The sequence below is a fragment of the Rhizopus delemar genome, genomic scaffold (genome assembly GCF_000149305.1).
Source record: "Rhizopus delemar RA 99-880 supercont3.10 genomic scaffold, whole genome shotgun sequence".
Classification (NCBI taxonomy): Eukaryota; Fungi; Mucoromycota; class Mucoromycetes; order Mucorales; family Rhizopodaceae; genus Rhizopus; species Rhizopus delemar.
In genome coordinates, this window is record NW_027137836.1 from 886,426 (window position 1) to 909,668 (window position 23,243).

The window sequence follows — 23,243 nt, forward strand, 5'->3', positions numbered from 1 at the left end:
CTTTAATATACTAAAGGGGTGGAGATAAAGTGGGGAGGGGGTAAGAAGTGATAGTGACAAAATAATGAGTGTGGGTATTATATATTGAAGAAGTGAAAGAGTTATTTATCGAAACCAAGAAGTACGGCTTTCACGTTTTGTTTGTGATGATGTACCTCCATCCCGACGAACTGGCTTTGTGAAATCAAACGACAAGTTGAAACCACCCCGTGATTTATGATTACGTGCTTTTTCCAATAAGCCTCGAATGGCTTGAAGTTCAGAGTTAAACTTCTTACTTTCATTAAAGAACTTTTCTTGATTTTCCTTTAATAAAACCTCTAGCTTTTCAATGTGCTCATTCTTGGCAGCCAGTTTACGATCTGCTGAAGCTGCGCTCTTTTTAAGCTTAGTATTTTGATCTACAAGCTGCTTTTGTACATTGCTCAGCTCTTCTATACTCTTCTCCAACACTGCCATTCTTTGTTGAGGTCGGCTACTGGTTGCTTTTAATAAATTATTCTGTTGAATCTTTGTCTCTCCCAACGTAATTTCCAATTCAACCACTCTTTCGCATCGACTTTGTAAATCACGCAGCAACACTTTTTTCATGGTTTCAAAATCGGCTAATTCTTGTGCCATCGATTTACGCATACGTTCAAGTTCTTTTTCTTTTTGCTCAAGTGCTTCTTTTGATTGAGTAACAGGCGCCAGCTGCTTTTCCTTCAGTTCTTTTTGTTTGGCCTCTAATTCTTTGATCATATCGGATAGCCTCTTTTCTTCCATTACTTTTTGTTCCATGTCCTGCCTGAGTGCCTCAATCTCTTTTTCTTGCATATCACGCTTAATGGCATATTGACTCTCTATCTTGGTCTTTAAATCTGAGATGGTGTTTACAATCTGTTCTCCTGTCTGGTCCTCGTCCATTTCTTCCATCGCAATCGTTTTATCTAATAATTCTTCATATTCTGCTTCGAGATGACTGATACGTGTCTCTAGATCGTCTCTTTTGTTTGCTAAAGAATCTCTTTCTTGCTCCAACTTCTGTATAGTAATGGTGTGTTGCTCAATGAGTTCCTTTGTTGATTGCAAATCTTGTCGAAGTTTTTGAACAGTCTCAGGGGTAACATCTTGTAAACTTAGGCTATTTTCAATCTCATCCTTCTTTTCCGTTGCTTCTGTCTATTTTTTTTTTTTAAAAAAAAAAATTAAAAACAAAGAGATTTGATATTTGCTGCTTACCCTAACTGTTTCTGTTTGCTCCAAGCTATCCTCATTCTTTTCTTGGTCATTTTTTAATTTAGCCAAAGTGGCCTTTAATTCTTTCAACTCAGTTGTGTATTCCAAATTAGCTTCTCTTAAAGAATCTAATGTAATAAGCTCGACCTTCTTATTATACCCATCCTTTTCTAATTTAACGCGAGTTTCACCTAATTCAGCCAATAAATCATTATTCTCCTTGATCGATTCCTTTTCTTTTGCTTTTATTTCCTTTAGTGAATTCTGTATGTCCTCCATTTGCTTCTCTCGATTTTGTAACTCCAATGTTTTTTCTGCAATTTGCTCCAGAAGCTCTTGCTCTCTCTTTAAGAATTCATCTTTTTCATCTTTACCAAGCACAGTTGCTGGGGTAGATGGCCTTGAATCATCCTCGATTAACCTAGCAGTAGGCGTCTGAGGTGGTGTGATGGGTAACACATTGGGTTTCTTTGTTGTGGCAGTATCTGGATTTGCCCACTGAGTTTCAGGAACTTTTTTACCCGATCGCCATTGACTAATCTCATTCTCTAAGGCAGAAATGTAAGCACGGTAAGAGACAGCATCTGTCTTGACACGCTTCAAGAGAGCCTTTAATTCAGCTGGAGATAGATCCGCATTCACCTTAGCCTTGTTCTTGATGGTCTTTGCACGAGCACCAAAACGTAAAGTAGAGATTGTTTCGGCTTCATTGTAAGAAGAAGGTGAACAGTTGATGATTAACGTCGTACGTGAATTACCACCCAATGACTCTTGTAAGATACGTGTTAATTTTGAATCACGATAAGGTACATGACTTGACTATATAGAAAGAGTAAGCAATAGATATGATAATATATTATCTGTATACCTTTCCATCTGTTAGTGAATTGATGACCATACCGAGAGCAGTTAAAGATTTATTGATTTTCTTGGCTTCTTCTAACGTTTGGCCAGAGGCGCCTGTCTTTCCTACTTTTTCTGAACCTGCTAAATCGACTAAATAAAGTTTGCCGCTTTTGGCTGCCCCTGTATCAAGATTCTTTTGGGTGATGGTGACAAGTACAATAGAGTGGCTTCGGGAACTTTCAGCATTCATATCTATGATTATTTATAAGCAAAATGTTTTTTTTTCTTGCTTGTACTTATTTACTTGTATATGCAACCACACGATTATTACCACCAATCCTCATCACATCATAAACTTCTTCTGAATTTGCAACATAAACTTCTTTTAGTCCTTTAACATAAACACCTTTTATTTTATCTTCGTGAATAGCCAAATTATCATTAGCAGCTAAATGATTGGGTTATTATATATTTTCACATGTAGCATAGTAATACATACGCACTAATAAATCCTTGACTCTTTCCATGTAAATTTCCAAATAAGCAACCTTGACAGTAAATTCCATACTTGTAGGAGCCAACTGAATACTTTCAAAGATTTGTTCAATAATACGAGGAATGATACCTTTATTCTCGGCATCATCTATACTAGATCCCATCATTGTGAAGGTTTTACCAGAACCTGTTTGACCATAAGCAAAGACAGTACCGTTATAACCTGCCACAACATCATCTACAATCGATTTGATAGAATATTCAAATACTTCGCTTTGTTTTGTATTTGAACCAAAACACTTATCAAATGAAAAAGAAGACGTATCTTTCCCCTGAGTACAGTATTTTTAGTACCTTTTTTTTTAGTTTTACAATTCAGAGTACCTTTAAAGAAACACCAGTGCCATCTTCCGAGATTTCAATAATTGGCACTCCACCTTCTTTTATCTCTAGCTTGTTTTGAGGTCTGAAACGACAAACGACTTTAATATTATTTCCTGACATTACGTCCTTTCTTTTTTATAGTTTTTAGTTTAAAAAAGGTATTTGTTTTTAATAATAGTAATAATAAATCTTGTATAATTTCTCTTCTTTTTTTTTAAAAAAAAAAGAGAAAAAAAGGGGGGGGGGGAATATGTTTATATAAAAGGAAAAGGTTCAATAAAAATCAGAAAAGAAAAAAAAAAAAGTTGTACATATGACGTCGAATTATCGGGTCTATAAATTATGATTGTATAAAGATACTATGAAGCCGTTCAAATTCAGTTGCACTCCTTAAATGAATACAGTGTCTTGCAGCTTCTTGAAGGATGGGTATCTTGATAAGTCCAAGCTTTTTAGTAGGTTGAGATTCCTAAGATAGAATATATATTTAGATTAAAAGCGCGTACTAGGATGATGATGTACCTTATTGTCTAATATTTTGGTCGTAATTTGAAGTTGATCATTTATTTGGTTTCTCAACTGTACACTACGTTGCTTGAGTGTATATAACACAGATTGCTGTGTTTGGTATTGATAGTCAGGTGATTTCTTTTTACTCTCATCTGAAAGTCGAACAATTCTTGGTGATGCACTCGCCGTACGTAAATCCTTAACCAAGACTCTGGTTTCTCTAGCAATCGATTTCAAACGATCATTTCCTTCTTCCTTCTTATCATAGGCATTGAAATCCAATTGAAGTGAGCGGCAAAAGTCTAGACTCTTTAGATGTGCATTTTCTGACCTTAGATAACGGACTGAGGTCTTTAATGTCTCCATTTGACTCGACATTTCATAATAGTTGCCTGCCATTTCTTGCATTGTTGTACTATCTTCCTCCAAGTCAAAATTAGCCTTTCTCAACATCGACTGTCTCTTTTCTTCTCGTTTATTGGCCTCTTTCTTGAGTTGATTGATCTCTGATTCCAAGGCATCATTTTCATTCTGTAAGGTTTCCATTGTTTCTGCATAGAGCTGCTCTTGTCTTGTTGATTTCTCCAAGTCATCTTCGAGTGTCTTGATATGTTCGATTTCCTTTTTAGCAACTTCCATTCTTTTCTCTAACAAGTTAATCTTGACATCAGCTTCTTGAAGTGCCTGGTCTTTAAATTTAACGTCCTTGATCAGCTTTATGATCTCTTCATTGTGTTGCTGTAACTTGTGTTCCAATTCATGATTGATAACAACCTCTGCTTTGATATCAGATGCGCGTTGAATCCAAGGTGCAACTTTGGTTGTAATCTTATCCAATTTCTCATCATTTTCTACTTGTGTGTAAGTTGTCTGCAGTTCATTTGTCAATGATTTAAGTGTTCTAAGAGCACTTTCCCACATGGAACTTTCTGTCATTTCAAATATTTCATCCCCTTTTTCACAAAGTAGCTTTTTGATAAAAGACAGTTCGAGTTCTTCATGGCTTCCTCTTTTAGTTTCCACATAATTCATTAATTCTTTATATATCTAATAAGCTTATATATTAATATACATATACACACATTCATAACAAACTAGTACTTGCATCAAAGCAAAATTGGCACAACTTTGTACTAATAGCATGCAACATTTTGAAGCGGTTCAAATGTTCTCCCTTTAATGTTAAAGCCTCTTCAAATTTGTCTTCTAATTGACGTATCAATTTCCTATGATACATTTATAAATAAATATATTCAGGTATAATGCGTATGACTTACTTTGTAATAATCTTACTATTCTTTGCTTGTGTAATTAATCTTCCAAGGGGTTCCATATAATCTTGTTCCATTTGTCCTACACCTACATCAATCACCAATCCATCCTTTTTGATTGAATGATCCAACCATTGTCTAGCAAAAGTGAAAATCACAATCATTCTATCTGCATTTAGATCCAGTGCCTTTGTTAAACCAAAGAATTGATCCGCATTATTCTTTTCGCCACCCAAATTGTTTTCAACTAAATGCTCTACTTGAGAAATAATTCTTTGGATTTCGGTTAGGCAGAAGGTTTCGTTCAGTTGATCTGTTCTGAGTTGTTCAACAATACTATTCATCTTTCGTTCTACACCTGTCAAGTCAGCATAGACTTTACCCATCTTGGTAAATATCTCTGGGTCACAGTTCTTGATGTGTGTTTGGAACCTAGCAGATAATGAGCTTAACCAACCAGCTCTTTGCTTAATCTATGACAACCCAAGTCAGTTTTCTTTTTATACAATATAAACTATAATTTACCTCACAGATAGTAATTAAGTTTTCAGTGACGTTATCCATAATCTTTTCGCTGACAGGATAGTTTTGATCCAAATGCTTAATGACAAGTTCAGATTTAAATTCGAGTCGCTTAAACAAGAGCAAACAAGAGATTGGATCATTCTCTGTCTTGAAAAAGGATTCAGGAAGATAGGGTTGAATCATATTTAACCGATCATTGGCTTGAATGGCCTCCAACTTTCGTAATTCAATGTCGATTGATTTAGCTTGTGCCTTCATCACTGTTGTCTGTAGCTGAAGGTTAAGGGACATCATAGCTTGAGACTGGCTACTGAGTGACATTTTTTCAGTTTGATCATCCTTTTCCTTTTGTTTTAAATCTTGCAAGTCATTCTGCAAGTGATTGACCAACTCTCTAAACTGCTCAATAGTGGCTTCATAGTCCATCATTGTCTCTTCATTGGCTCTCAACCGCTCGACCTGTTCTCTCAACAACATGTCTCTGTGATCGATCTCAGCCTGCAGTTGTCTTTCAGTCTCAACGTGGTTTTCTTCCAGCTCATCTGCAAGCTCCTTGAGTGCCTCCAAGTCATCGCATGTAGCTCGTAATTCTTCCATCTTTTCAGTCAAGTTCAAGTTTTTCTCAGTAAGTTGTTCAACCAAATCTTCTGTTCCCATGGCATCGTCGAGTTGAATCTTTAAATCTTCAATCAAGATTTCAGAAGTGACTAATTGTTCCTTTGCTTTTTCATATTGGACTACAAACGGTAGATTTAGAATGAGGTACACAATGATAAAGAGAAGAACTCACATTTGATTTCTTCCAATTCATAGTTTTCTTGTTCAAGTTCTTTAATTCTCATATTTAATTCTGCTTCATGTTCAGTAGTAGCATCACGTAATCTGGATTGACATAAGTACGTACATAGATTTTGCATCATTCTCTTTACCTGACTAAAGCTTCTTTGAGTCTTTCATTATGTCTTTCCAATTGAACTACTTCCAAGGGCGTTCGTTCTTGCTCTTCATCACCATTTCTTTCCATAGGTGGTTTATTCATTATGTCAGCTTCCTTCTTGAGTATATCCAAATCAATACTAATTTCTGCAATTCTATCTTTTAGTATATTTGTCTCTTGTTGTAGACTCTCTGCTCTTTCTTCAGCCACCTCTTTATCAAGTGTCAGCATTTCCAAGGATTCAAGCATATCTGTGTATTTGCTCTCAAACATTTCCTTTTCACTCGTCACATCTTTAAGCTCTCTTCTCGCATCACGTACATCCTTTTGAAGTTCTGAGATCTTGTCTTGTAATTTATTTCGTAGAGTCAAGAACTGTTCGGCCTCTTCCTTAATCTTTTCATGCTCTCGAAATCTCTCTCGGTCTTCTTGACGTTTGTTTTCAAGTATTTTGAGTTTAAATCGAAGTTCTTCATAATCTTTCAATGGAACAGTCTAGTCGACATATTTAATATATAAAGTATAAATATGCATATGAATCGTTGTGTATTTTACCTGTTCTGATTTACTTATAGGTTTAGTAGAAGCCAAAGAGCCATACACAGGTTTTGGTTCAATGGTCACAACTTCCTCTTCTCCCAAGACTGTGCTTTCTTCTTCTTCTGCTGATTCTCCCATAGCTGAGTCACCCATGGCGGATTCTTCCCCTATCGATTCCTCTTTGGCTGGCTCTTCTATTTCTATTTCTTCTTCTTCTTCATCATCGTCTTTTTCAATAGAAACAGGGCTTGCAATGGTTGTAGAATTAGCGATTGTATTATCATTACAAAGAATATCAAACTCACTCTCCTCTATATGGTGATCAGGTGTAGTAGGAGCTGTGATAGGAGTTCTTTTCAAGATAGATTGTGAGTTAGATATTCTCTTGATACTGCTATTGCTTGGTGATCCGACAAAAGATGTGGGTCTTTTGGTAGAAGGGGAAGGAGGAGCAACGATAGACTTTCTTCTCATTACTGCAGGAGGAGAAGCGGCAGCTACTGATTTCCTTCTTTGCATGCTAATAGGAGAAACGGTAGATTTTTGTGGTTTAGGTTCTACGATAGACTTTGTCCTTTCTACCCGTGGTTCTACAACAGATTTTCTTCTTTCCCGTGGTTCGACAATGGACTTTCTTCTTTGAGATATGGGTTCAACTGCCGATTTTCTTTCCGGTTTAGGTTCCACGATCGATTTACGTCTTTGACTGGGTGGCTCAACAATGGATTTTCTTCTTTGGTCGGGTTTTTTTGTTGGTTCGACGATGGATTTTCTTCTTACGGGAGCCATTGATTTTTTACGTTGATTTGGAATCATTGTCTTTTTCTCACTTGGAGCTGACTATAGAAAAATTGTTATAAAATGATACATATAAATTACTATTATAATTTACTTCAATGAGTTTCACGTTAGCAGGTCTAGTAAAAACACCATGATTTGTTTTACACTCGAAATATCTTTTTCCTTGAACAACACCACTATTTTTCCCTTCTGGTTCATCAAGTTCAATACCCACCCATTTTCCTGTTTGGAAACTGGTAGTTCCAATATACTTGATCGTACCAGAAGACTCATTATTCACTAGAACTCGAGAACCCACAACAAGCTCTTCTTTACTACTAGGAACTGATTGTCGTTTTATACTTGACATATTTTGTTACTGAAGCAAAAAAAAAAAAAAAAAAAGAAGAAAAAAAAAGGTTGTATTTCTTTTTTTCCTTTTTTGATGTACTATTCTTTTCTGGCTTCTCTCTCTCTCTTTCTCGCTCTCTTTTTTTTTTATTAATAGTTACTTTATATATTGCTAATATATAAAGGTTTTTTTTATATACAAGAAAAAAAAAAAATAAAAAAGAAGAAAATGTAATTAAATTATTTCCCCTCTCTCTTGCTTGTTCTTATTAGCTGAGATACAAATGGGCTCTTTTAGCTTAAAAGTTTATTCTCCTCCCTTTTTGCATATGGCTCAGAAATAGGAAAAATAAAATAGTGAAATAGTGATACAGCCTCTCCCTTATATCATCTTGCATACATTTTATCTTCTTTTTTACAGTAATACAAGTTGGGCTGATTTAAAGAAGGGGTTGCTCCACACCCAAAGGGGGAGGGGGCTGACTTGTAAAAAAGTCATGCTTTATTTGATATATAAATCAAACGTGTAAATCATCTAAACCAAGAGAGAAGGGAGGTAGACATTTAGAGATCCGTTTCTGCTAGGCACTGTGGGTGATTGTTTACAGAGAAAAAATTAGCTTACTTTTAGACCTGAAAATTGTTTATTTCATTCAGCAAAAATAAGGCTCGAAAACAAAGAAAAAGGCTTTTTCCTAATGAGATATCTTTCAGTATTGTTATGATAAGCTCAAGAGATTATCTAGCATATGTTTGTGTGTTTTACCCCTTGTCATCTTATTGAAACAGCGCTTATTTTTTTTTGGCATGAAAAATTTTTGTGTGTTTGTGTGTGTGCATTTTTTGTCAAAATTATTTAGAATGAAGGAATATTCAAAAGATGAATTAGAAAGAATGAGAATTGCCATGAATGGTGAAACTCAATTAGATAAAATGAAGAGAAAATGCAGAGAAGAACCCTTTGTTCCTGCTGGTAAAGCACACACCACATTATTGTTATTTACACACTAAAATATATAATTTAGGTGTTGCTTTAACTTGTTTCGCACTTATTGCTGCTACTGTTGGTTTAAAAATGGGAAATAGAGCTTATGCTAATAACATGTTTCGATTAAGAGGTTTGTTCATGCAAAGTAAATAATAGAAAGGCTTATATTATTATAATAGTTGCTGCACAAGGCTTTACAGTACTAGCCATGGTTGGAGGATCAATTTATTATGAGCAACAAAAGAAGAATAAAGAATCTGATGCCTAATGAAAAGGTATTCTCCAATGTTCAAGACAATGACGTCTTACTTGCTCTTGATCATAAAAAGGATTCAATTGCCTAAAAAGAATTCAATTATTATTGTTTTTTCAGCAAATAATAATAATCGCATACGTACGGGTTTTGTATAAACATATTAAATTCTTCTAATGACTCTATTTGCTGAGTAATAAATCTAAAGTTTCTCATTCTCACATAATCAATGAAATCTTCATCATCTTCTAATATCGCTCTAGGAATAAACTGCTGATCGCTACCACTGTCCATATGTGTAAGAATACTCGATAGTTTATCAATAAGATCTGTTGGATGCGCTACTGTCAATGAACGACAGACAACGTAACGCTCTGAATTAGCAGGTCGACTACTGAATGGCTTAGCGATGCATATTTCATCAAATAGTTGATAAAGTAACCAAACAAGATTAATAGTGAATGGTGTCAGCATATCAAAAAACTTGCAAACAAAATTACCGCCCTTTTTCAAAGTGCTCAACATTGTAATTACTTCACATAACAATAGCTTCTGTGCAACTTTTTCTTGTTGTCCTTCTTGTCCCGAGAAATCAAATCCCTATGGTATATTACTATAACAACAAGAGTCGATATTATTTGTAACTTACACCGTCAGCTACTGCGAGATCAACGCCTTCTGCTTCCTGTTTGATAATCGATTCTACTTGCTTGATATTTTCAAGTTTATATATATCACCCGTATTATCTTGCCCGTGTATGATTGTAAGTCTGTCTTTAGGAATATCCTCTCTAAACTTTTCAACATGCCAATTCATTTCATCTTTTTCTTTTGGCATCTTTAATGTAATACCATAACCTTGACATGATTGTCCCCAACTATATATTCTCCATATTAAATATTCTGTACGAATAAAAAATAAGTCTTCTTTCCCCTCTGTTTTATCAATTAATTTACCAGAGAAACCACCTGGACCACCACAGATATCAAGAAACTTCAATGGTTCATCATTTTTAGTAGCCGTCAATCCAAAATCTGCATCTATCGCTGCCAATTTCACAGCAGCTCGATTCATGAAAATGGAATTGCCTATTCTTTCAAATGGGTTACTTTTTGATCTTGCTTGTGAAACTAATTCTTTGGGTGCACATTGAATCCTTTCCTAAAACATACATCTTTTGTTAGGAACAAACAAGCACAGTTACTTTTTATCTAGCTTACCTTTAACTGATAGACCTTGTCTACACTGGCCTTTGAGCACAAAAAATCATAGTCAATCACAGTATCCTTTAATCTGATCAAACTAGCTAATTCCTCTATCAGGAGTCTTTTTTGACACTTTAAAAAATCAACACGAGGTTTTAAATCAAGTGGTTTAGGTTTATAAGCAGCTTGCTGTTGTGATGGTGGTGCTGATCTAGTATCGTAAGATGGTCTTGAATCATGGGGAGCTCTTGAATCATAAGATTGTCTTGAATCAGGAGATGGTCTATATTCACGAGGTGGTCTTGAATCATGAAGAGAATAAGGTTGATAGCGTTGATCACGATTCTTGTTATGCGTTACTCGTAAAGTGGCTGGATTATAACTCGATAGATCGTCTGCTCTTCTTAGATCTCGTAATGTAGGTGGTGCAATTCCTGAAGGGACGCGTGTTTGACTGTAAGAAGGATCGTTCTCTAAACACATGTATTTTACTTAGAATAATTCAGTTCGCTGTATTTATGAATTACCAGAATAAAGTTCTTCCATTATTTTATGTTTTACGGAAAGAAAGAAAGAAAAAAAAAAAAAAAAAAAAAAGAAAACAAACAATTTTCGTGTCAAAAATAAACTGTGATCACATAATAAAACATTTTACTGAAGCATTAAAAAGCTTTATAACGAAAATGTTTTAATCTTTTTCGTTATATAATCATGCATTTGATATCTTTCGTGACAAATTGTTTTTTTTTTTTTTTTTTTTTTTTTTTTTTTTTTTTTTTTTTTTTTTTTTTTTTTTTTTTTTTTACCCCCCCCAATTGGGGCCCCCAAAAAAATGCTTGAAAAACCCCCGGGGGAAAAAAACAAAACCCTTTTTTTTCAAAAAAACGGGGCCTTAAAAACCTTTTAAAACCCCCTTTCCCTGTTTGTAAGAAAAAAAATCAACCCCTTGGGGGGATTTTTTTTTTTTTCCAAAAGAAAAAAAAGGGTTGGGAACCAAAGGCCCTTTTAAAAGTTTTAAAAAAAATGTCTTACATTAGGCTTCTTTTATATTTCAAGGTATCTTTAAGATGTACAAGTTCAAATGCTTTCTAGATTGATGTTGCAAGAACTAGAGTTGTTATATATCTCGATAACATCAAGGTCATGACATCGGTCTGCATAGATGGTCAGACTTGATAGTTTAGAGATATTATTCACAGCACTAAGCACGCTTTTTCCTGAAATCTCTCTTAATCTTGTAAAATAAACGAGCTCGAGGGCAGGGAGATGGCAAATGGCAGCCTTCAGTATGCTCTCAGATATGTCCTTGAAATTCAAGTGTAATTCGCGTAGGTGTGTATGTGTTTTTAAAAACGAGATGAAGATCGTTTCAATAGCAGAAAAGGATATTGAAGGCATTGCTATATACAAGCATTGGATATTTGGCATACAAGACGTGTTTGTAGTGTCTCTTGTGAGGCAGCGAAGGAATTCAGGCGAGTCATTATCACTGTCAAACAGGCTAAGATGCGTCAGATAGGCAAACAAGCGTATGACACGAGCTGTTTCACTTGTCATCATATAATCGCAGTTGGATAATGTCAAGGCTTCAATAGGTAAGTTAGTGAGAAGATACAAAGTTTTGAAAGTCATATTGGGACAATTGATAAAGTAAATCTCCTTCAATTGTAAACATTGACTGAGGGCGAGAGCTGATTGGTCTGATATATTTACAGACTGAAGCATAAGACTTTTAAGATGTTTGCAGTTGTGGGGAATTTGCATTATGCTTTTGTCTGCAAAGGTTGTTGCAAACTTTATCCAAATCATTTCTAAACAAGGTACCAAGGATAAGAGTTTTAAAAGCTCTTCATCTTTGATAGGTAAGTCACAAACATCTATAAATTTAACACTATTTCTGCAATGATAAATTGCAGAATCCAAAGCATTGATGAATTGTGTAAGCTTTTCACTTGTAGTTATTATAAATTCTTTCCACAATATAGGTACTGAAGCCAAGTAAAACATTTTGTTTACGAGTGAGCATTGGCGTATATCTCTCTTGTCAAGCAGCAAAAGTATTGTTGACATGATTTCTTTTGGCAAATAGTTTATAGTTAGCATTTTATGAGAAAGTAGTAAAAAAAAAGAAGAGAAGAAAAGAAAAACGAAAGAGAACATTGATAATTTTGTATATCACAGAGGTTACATCAGCAGTCTTTTTCTTTCTAAACAACCAAGTTTCTTGTTTAAGAGTTGTGTAAAAAAGGATTCGAATGGTATTCTCTGCAAGAAATAATAATAATAAAAAAACTAAGTACAGAATCATCTTCAAAGCACAGAAAGAATTTATGCGAATTATCTATAGCTTCAGAAGAAAATGTCCAACCGATACCACTACGGCTATACTATGGTTTCTTATGTAGAGTAGTTGTCAAAAAGAATGCCTTAACCAAGTTTATTTCGCCACAAAGCTCATAAACAAACGTTCTTTTTTAATACTATTTTCATCTTTAATCCTGCAAAAGTTGACAATATTGATTTCTATCGATTATTTAAACTGTTTCAAGCGCAAACGAGCAATTTGACTTTAGGTACTAAGGGTAAATAAAGTGTTCTTGTTCATAAACAAGTATAAAAACATGCCCCTATTTCCATGTAGCTCGTGTATTCTCAAGAATCCTTTTTGATAAATTATTTGTATTTAGCATCAATTAATAGGATAAAAAAGAATGCCAAAAAATGAAGATGGTATTCAGGTAATGCTTTTTTTTTTCTTTCTCAAAAAAAAAAAAAAAAAAAAAAAAAAAAAAAAAAAAAAAAAAAAAAGCATGTAAGCAACGAATTATTGTTGAGTTGTAGGTGGTATACATGCCTAACTATACTTTATGCTTTACTAATAAATCTTCACAAATGTTACATGTCAATATCATTATTTGTTAAGTCATTGCACAAATTATCTAATCTTTTTTTCGGCTTATCATTTCTTTCAAATGAAGCTGTTAAACAAGAAACTGCTACAGGCTGATTCGATGTTGTACTGACGTGTTGAAAGCATGAATATACCTGTGACTGCTTTGTGCTTTATCAAAACTATTTTAACCAACTTTTTATTTTATACTGTTTTTTTATCAAGTTGCGCAATGTCTGCTAGATTACCTCTTCAATCAAAAGCAGCAAGGCCCAGATTTGAAAGAAAAAAAGCAGTATTTGGAGGTGATGATGATGATGAAAGGGTAGAGGATGAATTTGTTGTCGGTATTGAAGATAATCAAATAAAAGAGTAAAAAATTCATAAATTGCGTCATTCAATTATATTGATCTTTTCCATTAGAGCAAAGCCTAAAGAAAAGAATGCACCCATGAGCATTGCACCGTTATCTAATGCCGATTGGCGTTCAGCTGCAAAACGTAAACGAGAGTTGTTTATACCTGCGCGGGCGCAGCAACCATCTACAACAGAAGAAACAAAACCAGAAGTACTTCAGCAAAGTTCAGATTCATTTGGTTTACAAATTCAACAGAAAAAGACAAAAAATATAATTGAGGATGGGCAAGCGATTACTACAGAAACTGTTGTTACAGAACAGCAAATAGTGACCAATGATCCACAAGAAATACAAAAGACTTTAGAACAGCGTGCAATAGAAGCAATTTTAAAAGGTATTATTGAAATTTTCTAGCGATACTTGGACAACATAAAATTAAAATATCTATTTGCTAGAGTCAAAAGGAGAGTTAGATGAGAAAGATGAAGGACCAGTAAAAGTCATACCCGCAAATGAAACGATAGCATTTAGAGACGATGTACAAAGTAGACCAGAGGAAGCAACAATGGAAGATTATGAAAATATTCCAGTAGATGAATTTGGCGCTGCACTGCTACGTGGATTAGGATGGAGCGAAGGTGAGGGTATTGGAAGAAATCGAAAGAGCACACCGTAAGGATATTAAAGTTATTGAAAATTGAACCTATTTAGCTAACATGTGGTAAAATAGTGCACCACCACCTACTCCGGTAAAGCAACGAGAAGCTTTGCTTGGTTTGGGAGCAAAGCCAGAGGATATAGAGAAAGATGCAAGATCAAAATACAAGTCTAGAAAGGAAGCTTATGAATATAAGGATACAAGTCTATTCAAGAAAATTTCAAAACGAAAATATGAAGATGAATACGACGACAGACATAGCAGTAGGAGCAGCAGTAAAAGTAGTACCAGTAGCAGAAGAAGCAGATATGACGAAGATGATAAATATAAAAGAAAAAGGGATCGTAGTAGGGAACGTCACCGTAGTTATAGCAGGGATAGTTATAGTAGTAGTCGACGTAATCGCAGTCGTAGCAGAGAATCTCGCCGTCGCTCTCGTAGTCGAGAATCAAGAAGATAAATAGCGAGTCATCACTTCAACTGCATCTCTCTTTAAGTTCAAAGCATCTACACATTGTAGTTTGAATAAACATCTAACACTTTTTTTTGGCACCTCAAGTTAAAAATATGTCCAATTGCCTTTTATTTATATCAAAGACGGATTTTGCATCAGAAATGATTATGTTGATGCAAGAAATACAACCATATATTCATCTGATTTAAATTGACAAGAAACTAGAAGCTATGAAAGATCAAAACTTCAAGTGTCTGCCGATGGCCAAATCTGCATGACTGGTTTATAATCACTGATAATTCTAGCAGGAATCTTTTTAGCCGCCTCGTTTTCTTTTTCTAAGATAAAGCTGATCGCACTTGATTCCTTTTTAACTTTTTATTTACAATCGACTTGACATAATAATACCTATGCTCTTTTTTATGTATAAGCGTCTGAATTCAGCTTTTGAGTAAACATTTCAAACCGATACATTGTTGACTGTGTGATACTGCGACATTAATGTGTGCTTATTAGTGTTTTATATAAAGCATAATATAATGAAAACCCTTCATCTTTGTGAGTTGTCCCTTTTTTTATGTTTTTACATTTTTTCACCTTGATAAAACATGAGTTCACAAGAAATCATCGTTGATTATGAAGCTATTTCTTATGAAAATGAAACAAAAGAATTTTTAGTATTTACCTACATATATAAAGAAAATTAACTTGGATTGTTTCCGATAACTTTATGGATCTATCGTTATAACTTAATGGTAGTAATTTGATCTTACAAAATATGTTTATTTTTTAACAAACATATTCGTTAGTGGCTGATCCGTGATCTTATCGCAGGTGCAACTGTTGGTGTTGTTACTGTACCTCAATGTATGATTTATGCAAAAATTGCGAAATTACAACCGCAATAGGGTTTATAATAATATAAAATCTACTTAATTAGCATTAAAAAGTTCATTGATGTAAATAATTTTTATACCAGCACTGCATTTGTAGGACTCTGTGCTTATTGTTTGTTTGTTGTCTCTAAAGATATCAGCATTGGGCCCACAGGTAACACTCTTACCCTTTAAATTAGCTGTTTTCTCTTATTTTAACATGGACGATGTTTAGCTATCATGTCTTTGCTAGTTGGGCAAACTGTTACAAAAGCAATTGTTCAAATCTTAACATTACTGGATCTGAAGCTGTTGCCGAGCGTTCCTTATCCACAGGAATTGTTGCCATGTTTCTTGGGCTTGTAAGACTCCTTATGTTGGTTGGTTCTATCTCAGATAGTCTTTCTTCCTTTTTGTACAAAGCTTTTTATAACCATAAAAATCTAGCCCTTGTAATTGCCTGATTTATGTGTGATTCGGCCATCACGATTATTATTGAAAATATGTCCAAACAGTTTGGAATTCCAAACATCAGTACACAAGATTTCCATTAATATTGGGATTTTTTCAAGTACTTGGCACACATGAAACTTGATGCTGCCTTTGGTCTCATCAGCCTATTTTTGCTTTACAGTGTACAATGTGTCTTTAAACATTGCCAAAGCGATATCCAAAATACGCTTTACTTTTTTTCTTTTTCGGTATCATGCGAAATGGCATTCTTGTTATCATTGGTACACTTATTTCTTTTTTCATCAATATCAACAAATCAACCAGTCCAATCAGTATTATGAAAACAGTGACGTGGGATTCACGGCCATGAGTGTCCTTAATGTAAGTGGGAATTTAATTTTGACCATTGTCAGCTCACTCCCTTCAAATGTGGTTATCTTGATTCTTGAGTATGTGGCTATAGCTTAACCTTTTGGTAAAATTAATGGTTACGCTGTCAATACTGACCAAGAGATCATTTTTATTGGATTTACTAATATGTTGTCGCATTTCTTTGGGTAAACCCATTGCCCAAAAGCATTCTTATGTACTGTTTGGATCAATCTTTCACATACCGCAATTTAACTTTTATCTTTGACAGAATCATTACCTATTGTAAATCAAAAACATGTCCCGGAAAGGACGGTATAAGTAAAGATGAAAGACCTTGGAATGATGATACAGTACCAGATGCAATGGCTGCTAAACGCAGTCTTCCTTTACTTCATGTTCTCATTCTTGTTTTTGCGAGTGTGAACCGATTGGATTCTAGCGGACTTTATGCCATTTTCGAAGCACAAAACGTGCTGAGTTGCTACAGCACTCATCATGTTGAATTTGTGAATATCCTGCATCCTGCTATATGTTGCTGTCTGATTGTAGCTCATTTCAGTAAACAGCCACAGCAAATGATGGATAATGAAGATAATGGTGAACAGCAGCAAAAGGTATTGTCCGTTGTTCCAGCTTCAAAAGATAGACCGCAGCCAGTACACAGTTGCAATGGCCATGATGTGAATAATTATCAAGATGGAGAAAAGCCAACCACACTAGAGATGAAATTGCACTCATCAAATACTACTTCGTCATCATCTACAAATAATTATAATACCAGAGACGTCTTAATGCCTAGGGATCTCTATCCTTTCTTTCATTGGAGCACTAATGAAGCTGTGCAGTCCGATGTAAAGATGATGGACCTTTGACAATCTGTTGAACAGGTTGATTAGAATTAAATAATGATGGAAAATGGCTTTTATAGATTAATATTGTATATATTTCTTTGCATTTTACACCTGCTTATATGTCAAATTTTTTTTTCATTGTGCTTTTTTGCAAATAAAAAGGCGTTGTGTATATAGATCTTAGTCATTGAGTCTTGGCTTCTTTTATTTATATAAATTACTCACCAAAAAATAAACGAAGGATTAATAGAATGAAGTTGAAAAGACGGTTAAAGGTAAGTATGCATCCAATCATTCTCGTGGTCATCCTCATCCTCTTCATTCGATAAATCTCTTTCGTCTTCTTGCAAATCAACTGTAGTTTTTACTTTGTTTGCAACATCACTAAACATTCGAATACCACTTCCAACAGCTTCTTCGCTAAGGTTCTTTATATTTTTACCAATTTCAATCACTTTAGTAAAATCAAATAGATCTCCTTCCTCTTCAACTGCTGGTGGTGATTCAGCTAATACAGAAAGTACAGACGAAAAAGAAGTATCATCACCACTAATATGTGTCATAAGACGTGCAGCCACTTCTATAAATGAGCTACTTGCTCTTCGATGAAGAGGTATTCTTTTATTATCTTGTTTTGATCTATTAAAAGAGGATAATAAACATATAAAAAAGTCAATGATTTTCTCTGTCTCCTCTCTTTTTTTTGCTTTACTCGGAATCGTTTTCTTTATTTATGACTGCATTAGACATTTTAATGTTATCATCTTCCTCCTCTTCCTCAGACAAGTCTTCTTCCATTGTTATAGTTTTCTTCATAAAAGCTAGCTTTTCACCAAGATTTTCTAATTTATCGCTTATAAATTCTTGCACCGAGGGTCTCCTTTCCTCTGATGGTTCTGATAATGGATCGTCACCTACTTCACTCAATTGACCCAATGTTTCGACCTTAGTGATCTCTTCTTTTGGTCGAGGATTTGAACTAAAAGAAATTTGAGAAAATCGGTTTGTGGATGAGGATTGTCTATTGGAGCGACTTCCTGAGGTAAGAGGCTCTTCACCGTACATGGATTTTTCAAATGAGGATTTTTTAAGGATCATGTTGGGCGGTATTTCTTGTGACAGCTCTGGTAGGGGTAACAAGTGTAACACCTCTTTTTCGATCTGAGGTATCCTTTCCTCTTTTAAGTGGTCAGATTCTTCTGGGGTATCTTTCTGATCTTGCTCTTTTTGGTCTTCATCATCTTCAACCACCTTGTTGGGTGCACTGTCTTCCTCCTTATCGTCTTCTTCGTCTTGGTATAATTCCGTCCAATCAGGCTCGTTTTCATAGTTTCGAGTGGTAAAAGATGTGGTGCCTTTAAATTCTATAAGCTCTTTGCTTCCACTTGCCTTTTATATATCAAAATCATATTAGACATTCTTTCTTTTTTACTTTTCACTCTATATACTCAAAAATAGCTTTTTTTTCTTTACTTTATTTCCCATCTCTTCCTCTTCCCCCTCTTCCTCTGTTTCCTTCACTTGATTTTCCTGTAGTTCTTCTCCCGCTCGAGCAAAAGGGTTTCGTGACAAAATTTGCTGTGAAGATTGATCCTTAAATATTGAAATATGGTTGGGCGTATATGCCTGCTGTTCAAAACTGTGGGTGTCTTGCTCATCAACAAGTTGCTCATCGTCGGAGTCGTCAGGAAGCTGAATTCGGTTTGTATTTATGTACATACAGCAAGGAATAAAGCTTATCCAAGGACTTCTCCTTCTCATGCCTTGGTTTTCTGGAAGTTGTATACGTCCTTTGAGAAATGACATGTCTACCAAAAATGAAAAAAAAAAGAAAGAAAAGAAAAGGTTTAGGAAAATTTTGAAGTAATATCTCTCTTGTGCAACTGGTTTTGTATCACATATATGTTTTGCAGCTTTTATATTAATATAAATAAAAAAAATTGTGTTCAACACTTGTTTGATACAATCTCGGGTCACTTTAACAAAGTAATATTTAGCACATACAATGAGAGCAATGAACTTGATGAAAGTATTGTATGTATTTTTATCCTTTAATAAGATTATTATTTTTTTTTTGTTTCTCAGAAACTGGATCAGATATGGTTATTTGTCCGGTCCGGGTATTTGCCTTCGGGAAGAAGTTCTGATTAAAACCACAATACAGCTCTGCAAGAAGAAGATTCCTTCTCTTTTGGCATATCGTTGGATTAAAGATGGTAAGATGCATCCACAGGGGAACCACACATAAGAATCCATGTTAGGTCGATTAATCTCAGAAAAGGATTATACATTTGGATGTATCCTATTTGAAGCATTCAACACAAACCAAAAAAAAAAATGTATATCTTTGGATCTTAACATTCTTGTGGCATTTTCTTTTTGCAGATTACGAACAAACGCAATAGATACAGCCTTGCAGTTTTCTTTATGTTGTGGCTCTCCTTTTTCAAAAACTTTTATGCTCACGATATTGAATAGGTCAACATTCCCAAGACACGTAACACCTTCTGTAAGGGCGTCAAGTGCAGAAAGCACACTCCTCACAAGGTCACCCAATACAAGGCTGGTAAGGCTTCTCTCTTCGCCCAAGGTAAGAGACGTTATGACCGTAAGCAATCCGGTTATGGTGGTCAAACCAAGCCCGTTTTCCACAAGAAGGCCAAGACTACCAAGAAGGTTGTCCTTCGTCTTGAATGTACTTGTAAGTATCAATTACAATATAATCTAGACATGAGACTGATAAAATTTTTGTGTATAGCTTGCAAGTACAAGATGCAAATCGCTCTCAAGAGATGTAAGCACTTCGAATTGGGTGGTGACAAGAAGACCAAGGGTGCTGCTCTCGTTTTCTAAATTGCAACACAATGGAAAAAAGCTTAATAAAGCGAAGGAATTATTTTCAATGCTTTCTTTAATCTATGCCTATATTTGCATCTAAAAATGAGTATTATGTCTTTCACATTGATCCTTTAAAATACTTTTGCCAAAAAAGGAGTTATGAAGTTTTCTATTGTTTTGCTACAACAGAGCTTTAAGATTAAGACGGAATCTGCTTTGAGAGATCAAAAACTATTATGTATATGGCCTGGATTTTTTATTTGATCTCTTTGTCGATCCACATTGGCCTATTTGTGTATCACAAAATCTATAAATTTCAAGAAGTTTTGAAAAAGAAAAGTTTGTCGAGCCTTAATCTACTTTAAAAAAACCGAAATGCGTCCCAGTACCTTTTGTTATAAAATAACAAGTGCTTTGGTATAAAAGATATGAAATGTCTAGCAAGTTTTAAATAATATATCAATATGATTAAAAATCATTTATTATTGGCAGATTTTACTATCAAGACATCCCTCTCTTACAATCCATAAATTAATAGCTCATAGTTTGTAAATGCTAAATAAGCAATTTCATTCACAATGGTTCCTTTCAATAATTTAGATAGAATTCAAGCGAGTACTGGTCATAACCAACCTGAACATTTTAGTAAACGGTTGATGTTAAACGTATTCCTCGAATGTAAAACAAAAAGGGGGATATTTTTATTAAGCCTAGTTTGATTAAATCCCAAGATATTAAACGACAATCTATCTTAAACAGTAATGCAGTCAATAGCATTAAGAATATGGAAAGAGATGCTTTTAACGTTAGAAGGAGTCTTATTGCCACCACTTTCAGAACAATCATTAGATTTGAAGTGATTAGATGGTTATGAATTCCATATTGTATATAACTGTCTAGAGATAAAGCAAGTTGAACTGACAGTAGTATCTCCTTTGCATACCTTCCCCCTTTTTTTTTTAATAGCTATTAAAAATATTATTTAATGGTGGTGAAGATATCGATGCTGTTCCATTGGATAATCTTGAAGACTCTCAATACTATGCACTATTGGCTATTAATACTGCCTACAATATGAAGGCAGAAGAGTTGATTCAAGGATATAATAACGTTGTAAAGAATCAAACGGAGATAAAGATGCGAGGAGGAAGGAAAACAGATAGAAGTAAATCCATCTATCAATCGAAGAATTCCATCAAAAAGAATAAGTCACTTATGGGTGGTAAAAAATCAGTGTATATTGATTTACCCAATGTTGATACCATTTTGTTTATTCTTCGTATGCGTAAAGATAAGCAAGTCAGAGATTTTCTTCAGCGGAATTTTAAAAGCCTAACTATCCAATACCTGTTGAAACTATTCCTGCAGATAAAATAAGCCAAGATGTTAAAGAACAAGGAGTTGTGCCTGATGAAAATAAATTGCCTTTAAGATAAAATAAAAATTAACCAGATCCTAATAATAAGAAGCAGACAGTAGGAAAAGTTATTGTCTGCTATTTGATTCATACCCTTTGGGTCCCTTATAAGATTACTACTTTTGCTATAAAAGAAATAAATGTATCTTTGTACTTTTTATTTTATTTGGTTTTTTTTTTCATTATTGAACAACAGTTATAAATCCATCAGAGTTAATATTGTTTTTTTTTTTCTTTCTTTTACTGCAAACAAGTCAAATTTGCTAATCCAACACGTCGTATTCTTTATAGCAAGAAAAAAAAAATATATTTTACCACAGGACACGATATCCTGATACGGATTGACATATGATCCTTTGCATGAATTTTTGTTGCTGCTTTTTTTCTTTGTCACATAGCCAAAAAAAAGTATAAATAAAGATCTCATCTGCATTTCTTTCCCTACTTGCGTACTTGGTTTCAGTGTTGGGTTGCCTCTACAAGGAGGTAATTCCGGCGAGATCCATGCTCATCAACGGGCGCTTAGCTTCATCTGTAAAGAGTTGCTACTTCAGGGTAGAATAGGCCGTTTACGGCTCCTTTGGACGTCTTATTATGTGGGTATTCCATGTTGCGCTCCCTTTCTGTACAAATTTGGGGGCCTGGGTACATTGGTCCCCCGGTATCCAGGTCCAATTTTTTGCTTTCAGGTTGTTGGGAGTTTACTCTTGATAACCTTGGGAGTTCCTTCGGGAACTCCCTAATATTTTTTTATATTAAATTCAAATGAAAAAAAAAAAAAAAAGGAGGAAGGGTTCTCCCTCATTAATCTTCCATTCAGCACAACTTATAGCACACTACTTCCATTCAATGCTTTGATGACATCGACCGAATCTATCCAAAGGCATGCCTCATCTATACCGTTCCTCATTCTAAAAAACTAATGCCAGAAAACCTAAAAATATGTAACGGGTTACTACAAGCCAGAAAATCAAGCCAAAACAACGAGCTATACACTTCAACAAAAAGTTACAGATAAAATATTCACTCACTTCATCCGATGTAACTATTCTGGCTTTTGCCACATTAGAAATACAAGCCAGCAAAGTTAAATCCTTTAAAACTGCACTCCTTTTCTCATTCTTCTCATACAGATGTACTTATGTGCACTTTAGAGATCTTTTTTGGTCTCGGTGTTTTTCAGCACTATAAAGGATGGACCATTTAAGTTTGGAGACCAAGATGTGGTATATACCAAGTAAGCTTGCAATCTGATAACCCTTCTTCCTCTGTTCTTGCTCTTTCTTCTGTGTCTATGCTTGTTCTCGTCCCTGTTTCGACTTCTGTGTCTTTGCCTGTCTCATTCTTTTTTTTTTATGCTCTGCTCTTTTGCTACTGCCAATACTCGTTCCAAACCTCCGTTTTTTTCTACCTCTGATTCTGCTTTTGCATCTTATGAAGTTTCTGGCAAAGATACCTCTAAAGAAGTTATCCTTCAGGAAGAGCTGAGGCGAAGTGAAAGCTTAAGCGGTATGAGGAAGAGGCAAGTAAGGAGAAAGAAGAACTGAGGTTGATTAGGAGAATAATCAGACGCAAGTAGAAACTTTTACGCGTTGCATCTATTTTTTTCTGTGCAAGGAGCATTCCCAAAACCTATCATATAGCGAAATGACATTGTACAGAGGTGATTTGCTCAAGAGATAAAAGGGACAAGAGAAGACGATGTTCGATAAAATGATTGTTTATTTAGCAAGAAAATGATATTCCATTTATACTTTTCATAAATGGGCAATA

General features: G+C 34.8%; 10 protein-coding genes across 10 annotated transcripts; 7 read left to right on the forward strand and 3 right to left on the reverse strand.

Annotated features, from left to right (window-relative positions):
* Window positions 1-105: 105 nt before the first annotated feature.
* Window positions 106-7,876, reverse strand: RO3G_12301 (uncharacterized protein; the record flags this gene model as incomplete). The annotated part of the gene is made up of 16 exons (XM_067666885.1): window positions 106-1,161; window positions 1,222-2,037; window positions 2,087-2,316; window positions 2,369-2,512; window positions 2,564-2,891; window positions 2,944-3,073; window positions 3,255-3,276; window positions 3,346-3,412; window positions 3,466-4,490; window positions 4,588-4,679; window positions 4,731-5,197; window positions 5,250-5,986; window positions 6,040-6,131; window positions 6,179-6,681; window positions 6,742-7,566; window positions 7,619-7,876. 16 exons carry the CDS (start codon window positions 7,874-7,876, stop codon window positions 106-108), a joined length of 6,792 nt encoding a protein of 2,263 aa, XP_067522986.1.
* An 842-nt stretch (window positions 7,877-8,718) lies between these two features.
* On the forward strand, window positions 8,719-9,113 carry RO3G_12302 (uncharacterized protein; the record flags this gene model as incomplete). Its single annotated transcript, XM_067666886.1, has 3 exons — window positions 8,719-8,830; window positions 8,883-8,975; window positions 9,025-9,113. The coding sequence occupies 3 exons, from the start codon at window positions 8,719-8,721 to the stop codon at window positions 9,111-9,113; spliced, it is 294 nt and encodes a 97-aa protein (XP_067522987.1).
* Window positions 9,114-9,938: 825 nt separating this feature from the next.
* On the reverse strand, window positions 9,939-10,850 carry RO3G_12303 (uncharacterized protein; the record flags this gene model as incomplete). Its single annotated transcript, XM_067666887.1, has 4 exons — window positions 9,939-9,976; window positions 10,056-10,260; window positions 10,320-10,777; window positions 10,832-10,850. 4 exons carry the CDS (start codon window positions 10,848-10,850, stop codon window positions 9,939-9,941), a joined length of 720 nt encoding a protein of 239 aa, XP_067522988.1.
* Window positions 10,851-12,069: 1,219 nt separating this feature from the next.
* Window positions 12,070-12,306, forward strand: RO3G_12304 (uncharacterized protein; the record flags this gene model as incomplete). Its single annotated transcript, XM_067666888.1, has 2 exons — window positions 12,070-12,166; window positions 12,290-12,306. 2 exons carry the CDS (start codon window positions 12,070-12,072, stop codon window positions 12,304-12,306), a joined length of 114 nt encoding a protein of 37 aa, XP_067522989.1.
* Window positions 12,307-13,426: 1,120 nt separating this feature from the next.
* Window positions 13,427-14,670, forward strand: RO3G_12305 (uncharacterized protein; the record flags this gene model as incomplete). Its single annotated transcript, XM_067666889.1, has 4 exons — window positions 13,427-13,566; window positions 13,618-13,946; window positions 14,008-14,224; window positions 14,283-14,670. The coding sequence occupies 4 exons, from the start codon at window positions 13,427-13,429 to the stop codon at window positions 14,668-14,670; spliced, it is 1,074 nt and encodes a 357-aa protein (XP_067522990.1).
* Window positions 14,671-15,272: 602 nt separating this feature from the next.
* Window positions 15,273-16,003, forward strand: RO3G_12306 (uncharacterized protein; the record flags this gene model as incomplete). The annotated part of the gene is made up of 4 exons (XM_067666890.1): window positions 15,273-15,341; window positions 15,474-15,531; window positions 15,605-15,623; window positions 15,793-16,003. The coding sequence occupies 4 exons, from the start codon at window positions 15,273-15,275 to the stop codon at window positions 16,001-16,003; spliced, it is 357 nt and encodes a 118-aa protein (XP_067522991.1).
* A 355-nt stretch (window positions 16,004-16,358) lies between these two features.
* On the forward strand, window positions 16,359-17,236 carry RO3G_12307 (uncharacterized protein; the record flags this gene model as incomplete). Its single annotated transcript, XM_067666891.1, has 2 exons — window positions 16,359-16,441; window positions 16,633-17,236. 2 exons carry the CDS (start codon window positions 16,359-16,361, stop codon window positions 17,234-17,236), a joined length of 687 nt encoding a protein of 228 aa, XP_067522992.1.
* Window positions 17,237-17,484: 248 nt separating this feature from the next.
* Window positions 17,485-19,021, reverse strand: RO3G_12308 (uncharacterized protein; the record flags this gene model as incomplete). The annotated part of the gene is made up of 3 exons (XM_067666892.1): window positions 17,485-17,764; window positions 17,928-18,604; window positions 18,689-19,021. 3 exons carry the CDS (start codon window positions 19,019-19,021, stop codon window positions 17,485-17,487), a joined length of 1,290 nt encoding a protein of 429 aa, XP_067522993.1.
* Window positions 19,022-19,428: 407 nt separating this feature from the next.
* On the forward strand, window positions 19,429-20,068 carry RO3G_12309 (60S ribosomal protein eL42; the record flags this gene model as incomplete). The annotated part of the gene is made up of 3 exons (XM_067666893.1): window positions 19,429-19,431; window positions 19,694-19,916; window positions 19,974-20,068. 3 exons carry the CDS (start codon window positions 19,429-19,431, stop codon window positions 20,066-20,068), a joined length of 321 nt encoding a protein of 106 aa, XP_067522994.1.
* A 563-nt stretch (window positions 20,069-20,631) lies between these two features.
* RO3G_12310 (uncharacterized protein) lies at window positions 20,632-21,489 on the forward strand (the record flags this gene model as incomplete). Its single annotated transcript, XM_067666894.1, has 3 exons — window positions 20,632-20,731; window positions 21,051-21,352; window positions 21,385-21,489. 3 exons carry the CDS (start codon window positions 20,632-20,634, stop codon window positions 21,487-21,489), a joined length of 507 nt encoding a protein of 168 aa, XP_067522995.1.
* Between the last annotated feature and the right edge of the window lie 1,754 nt (window positions 21,490-23,243).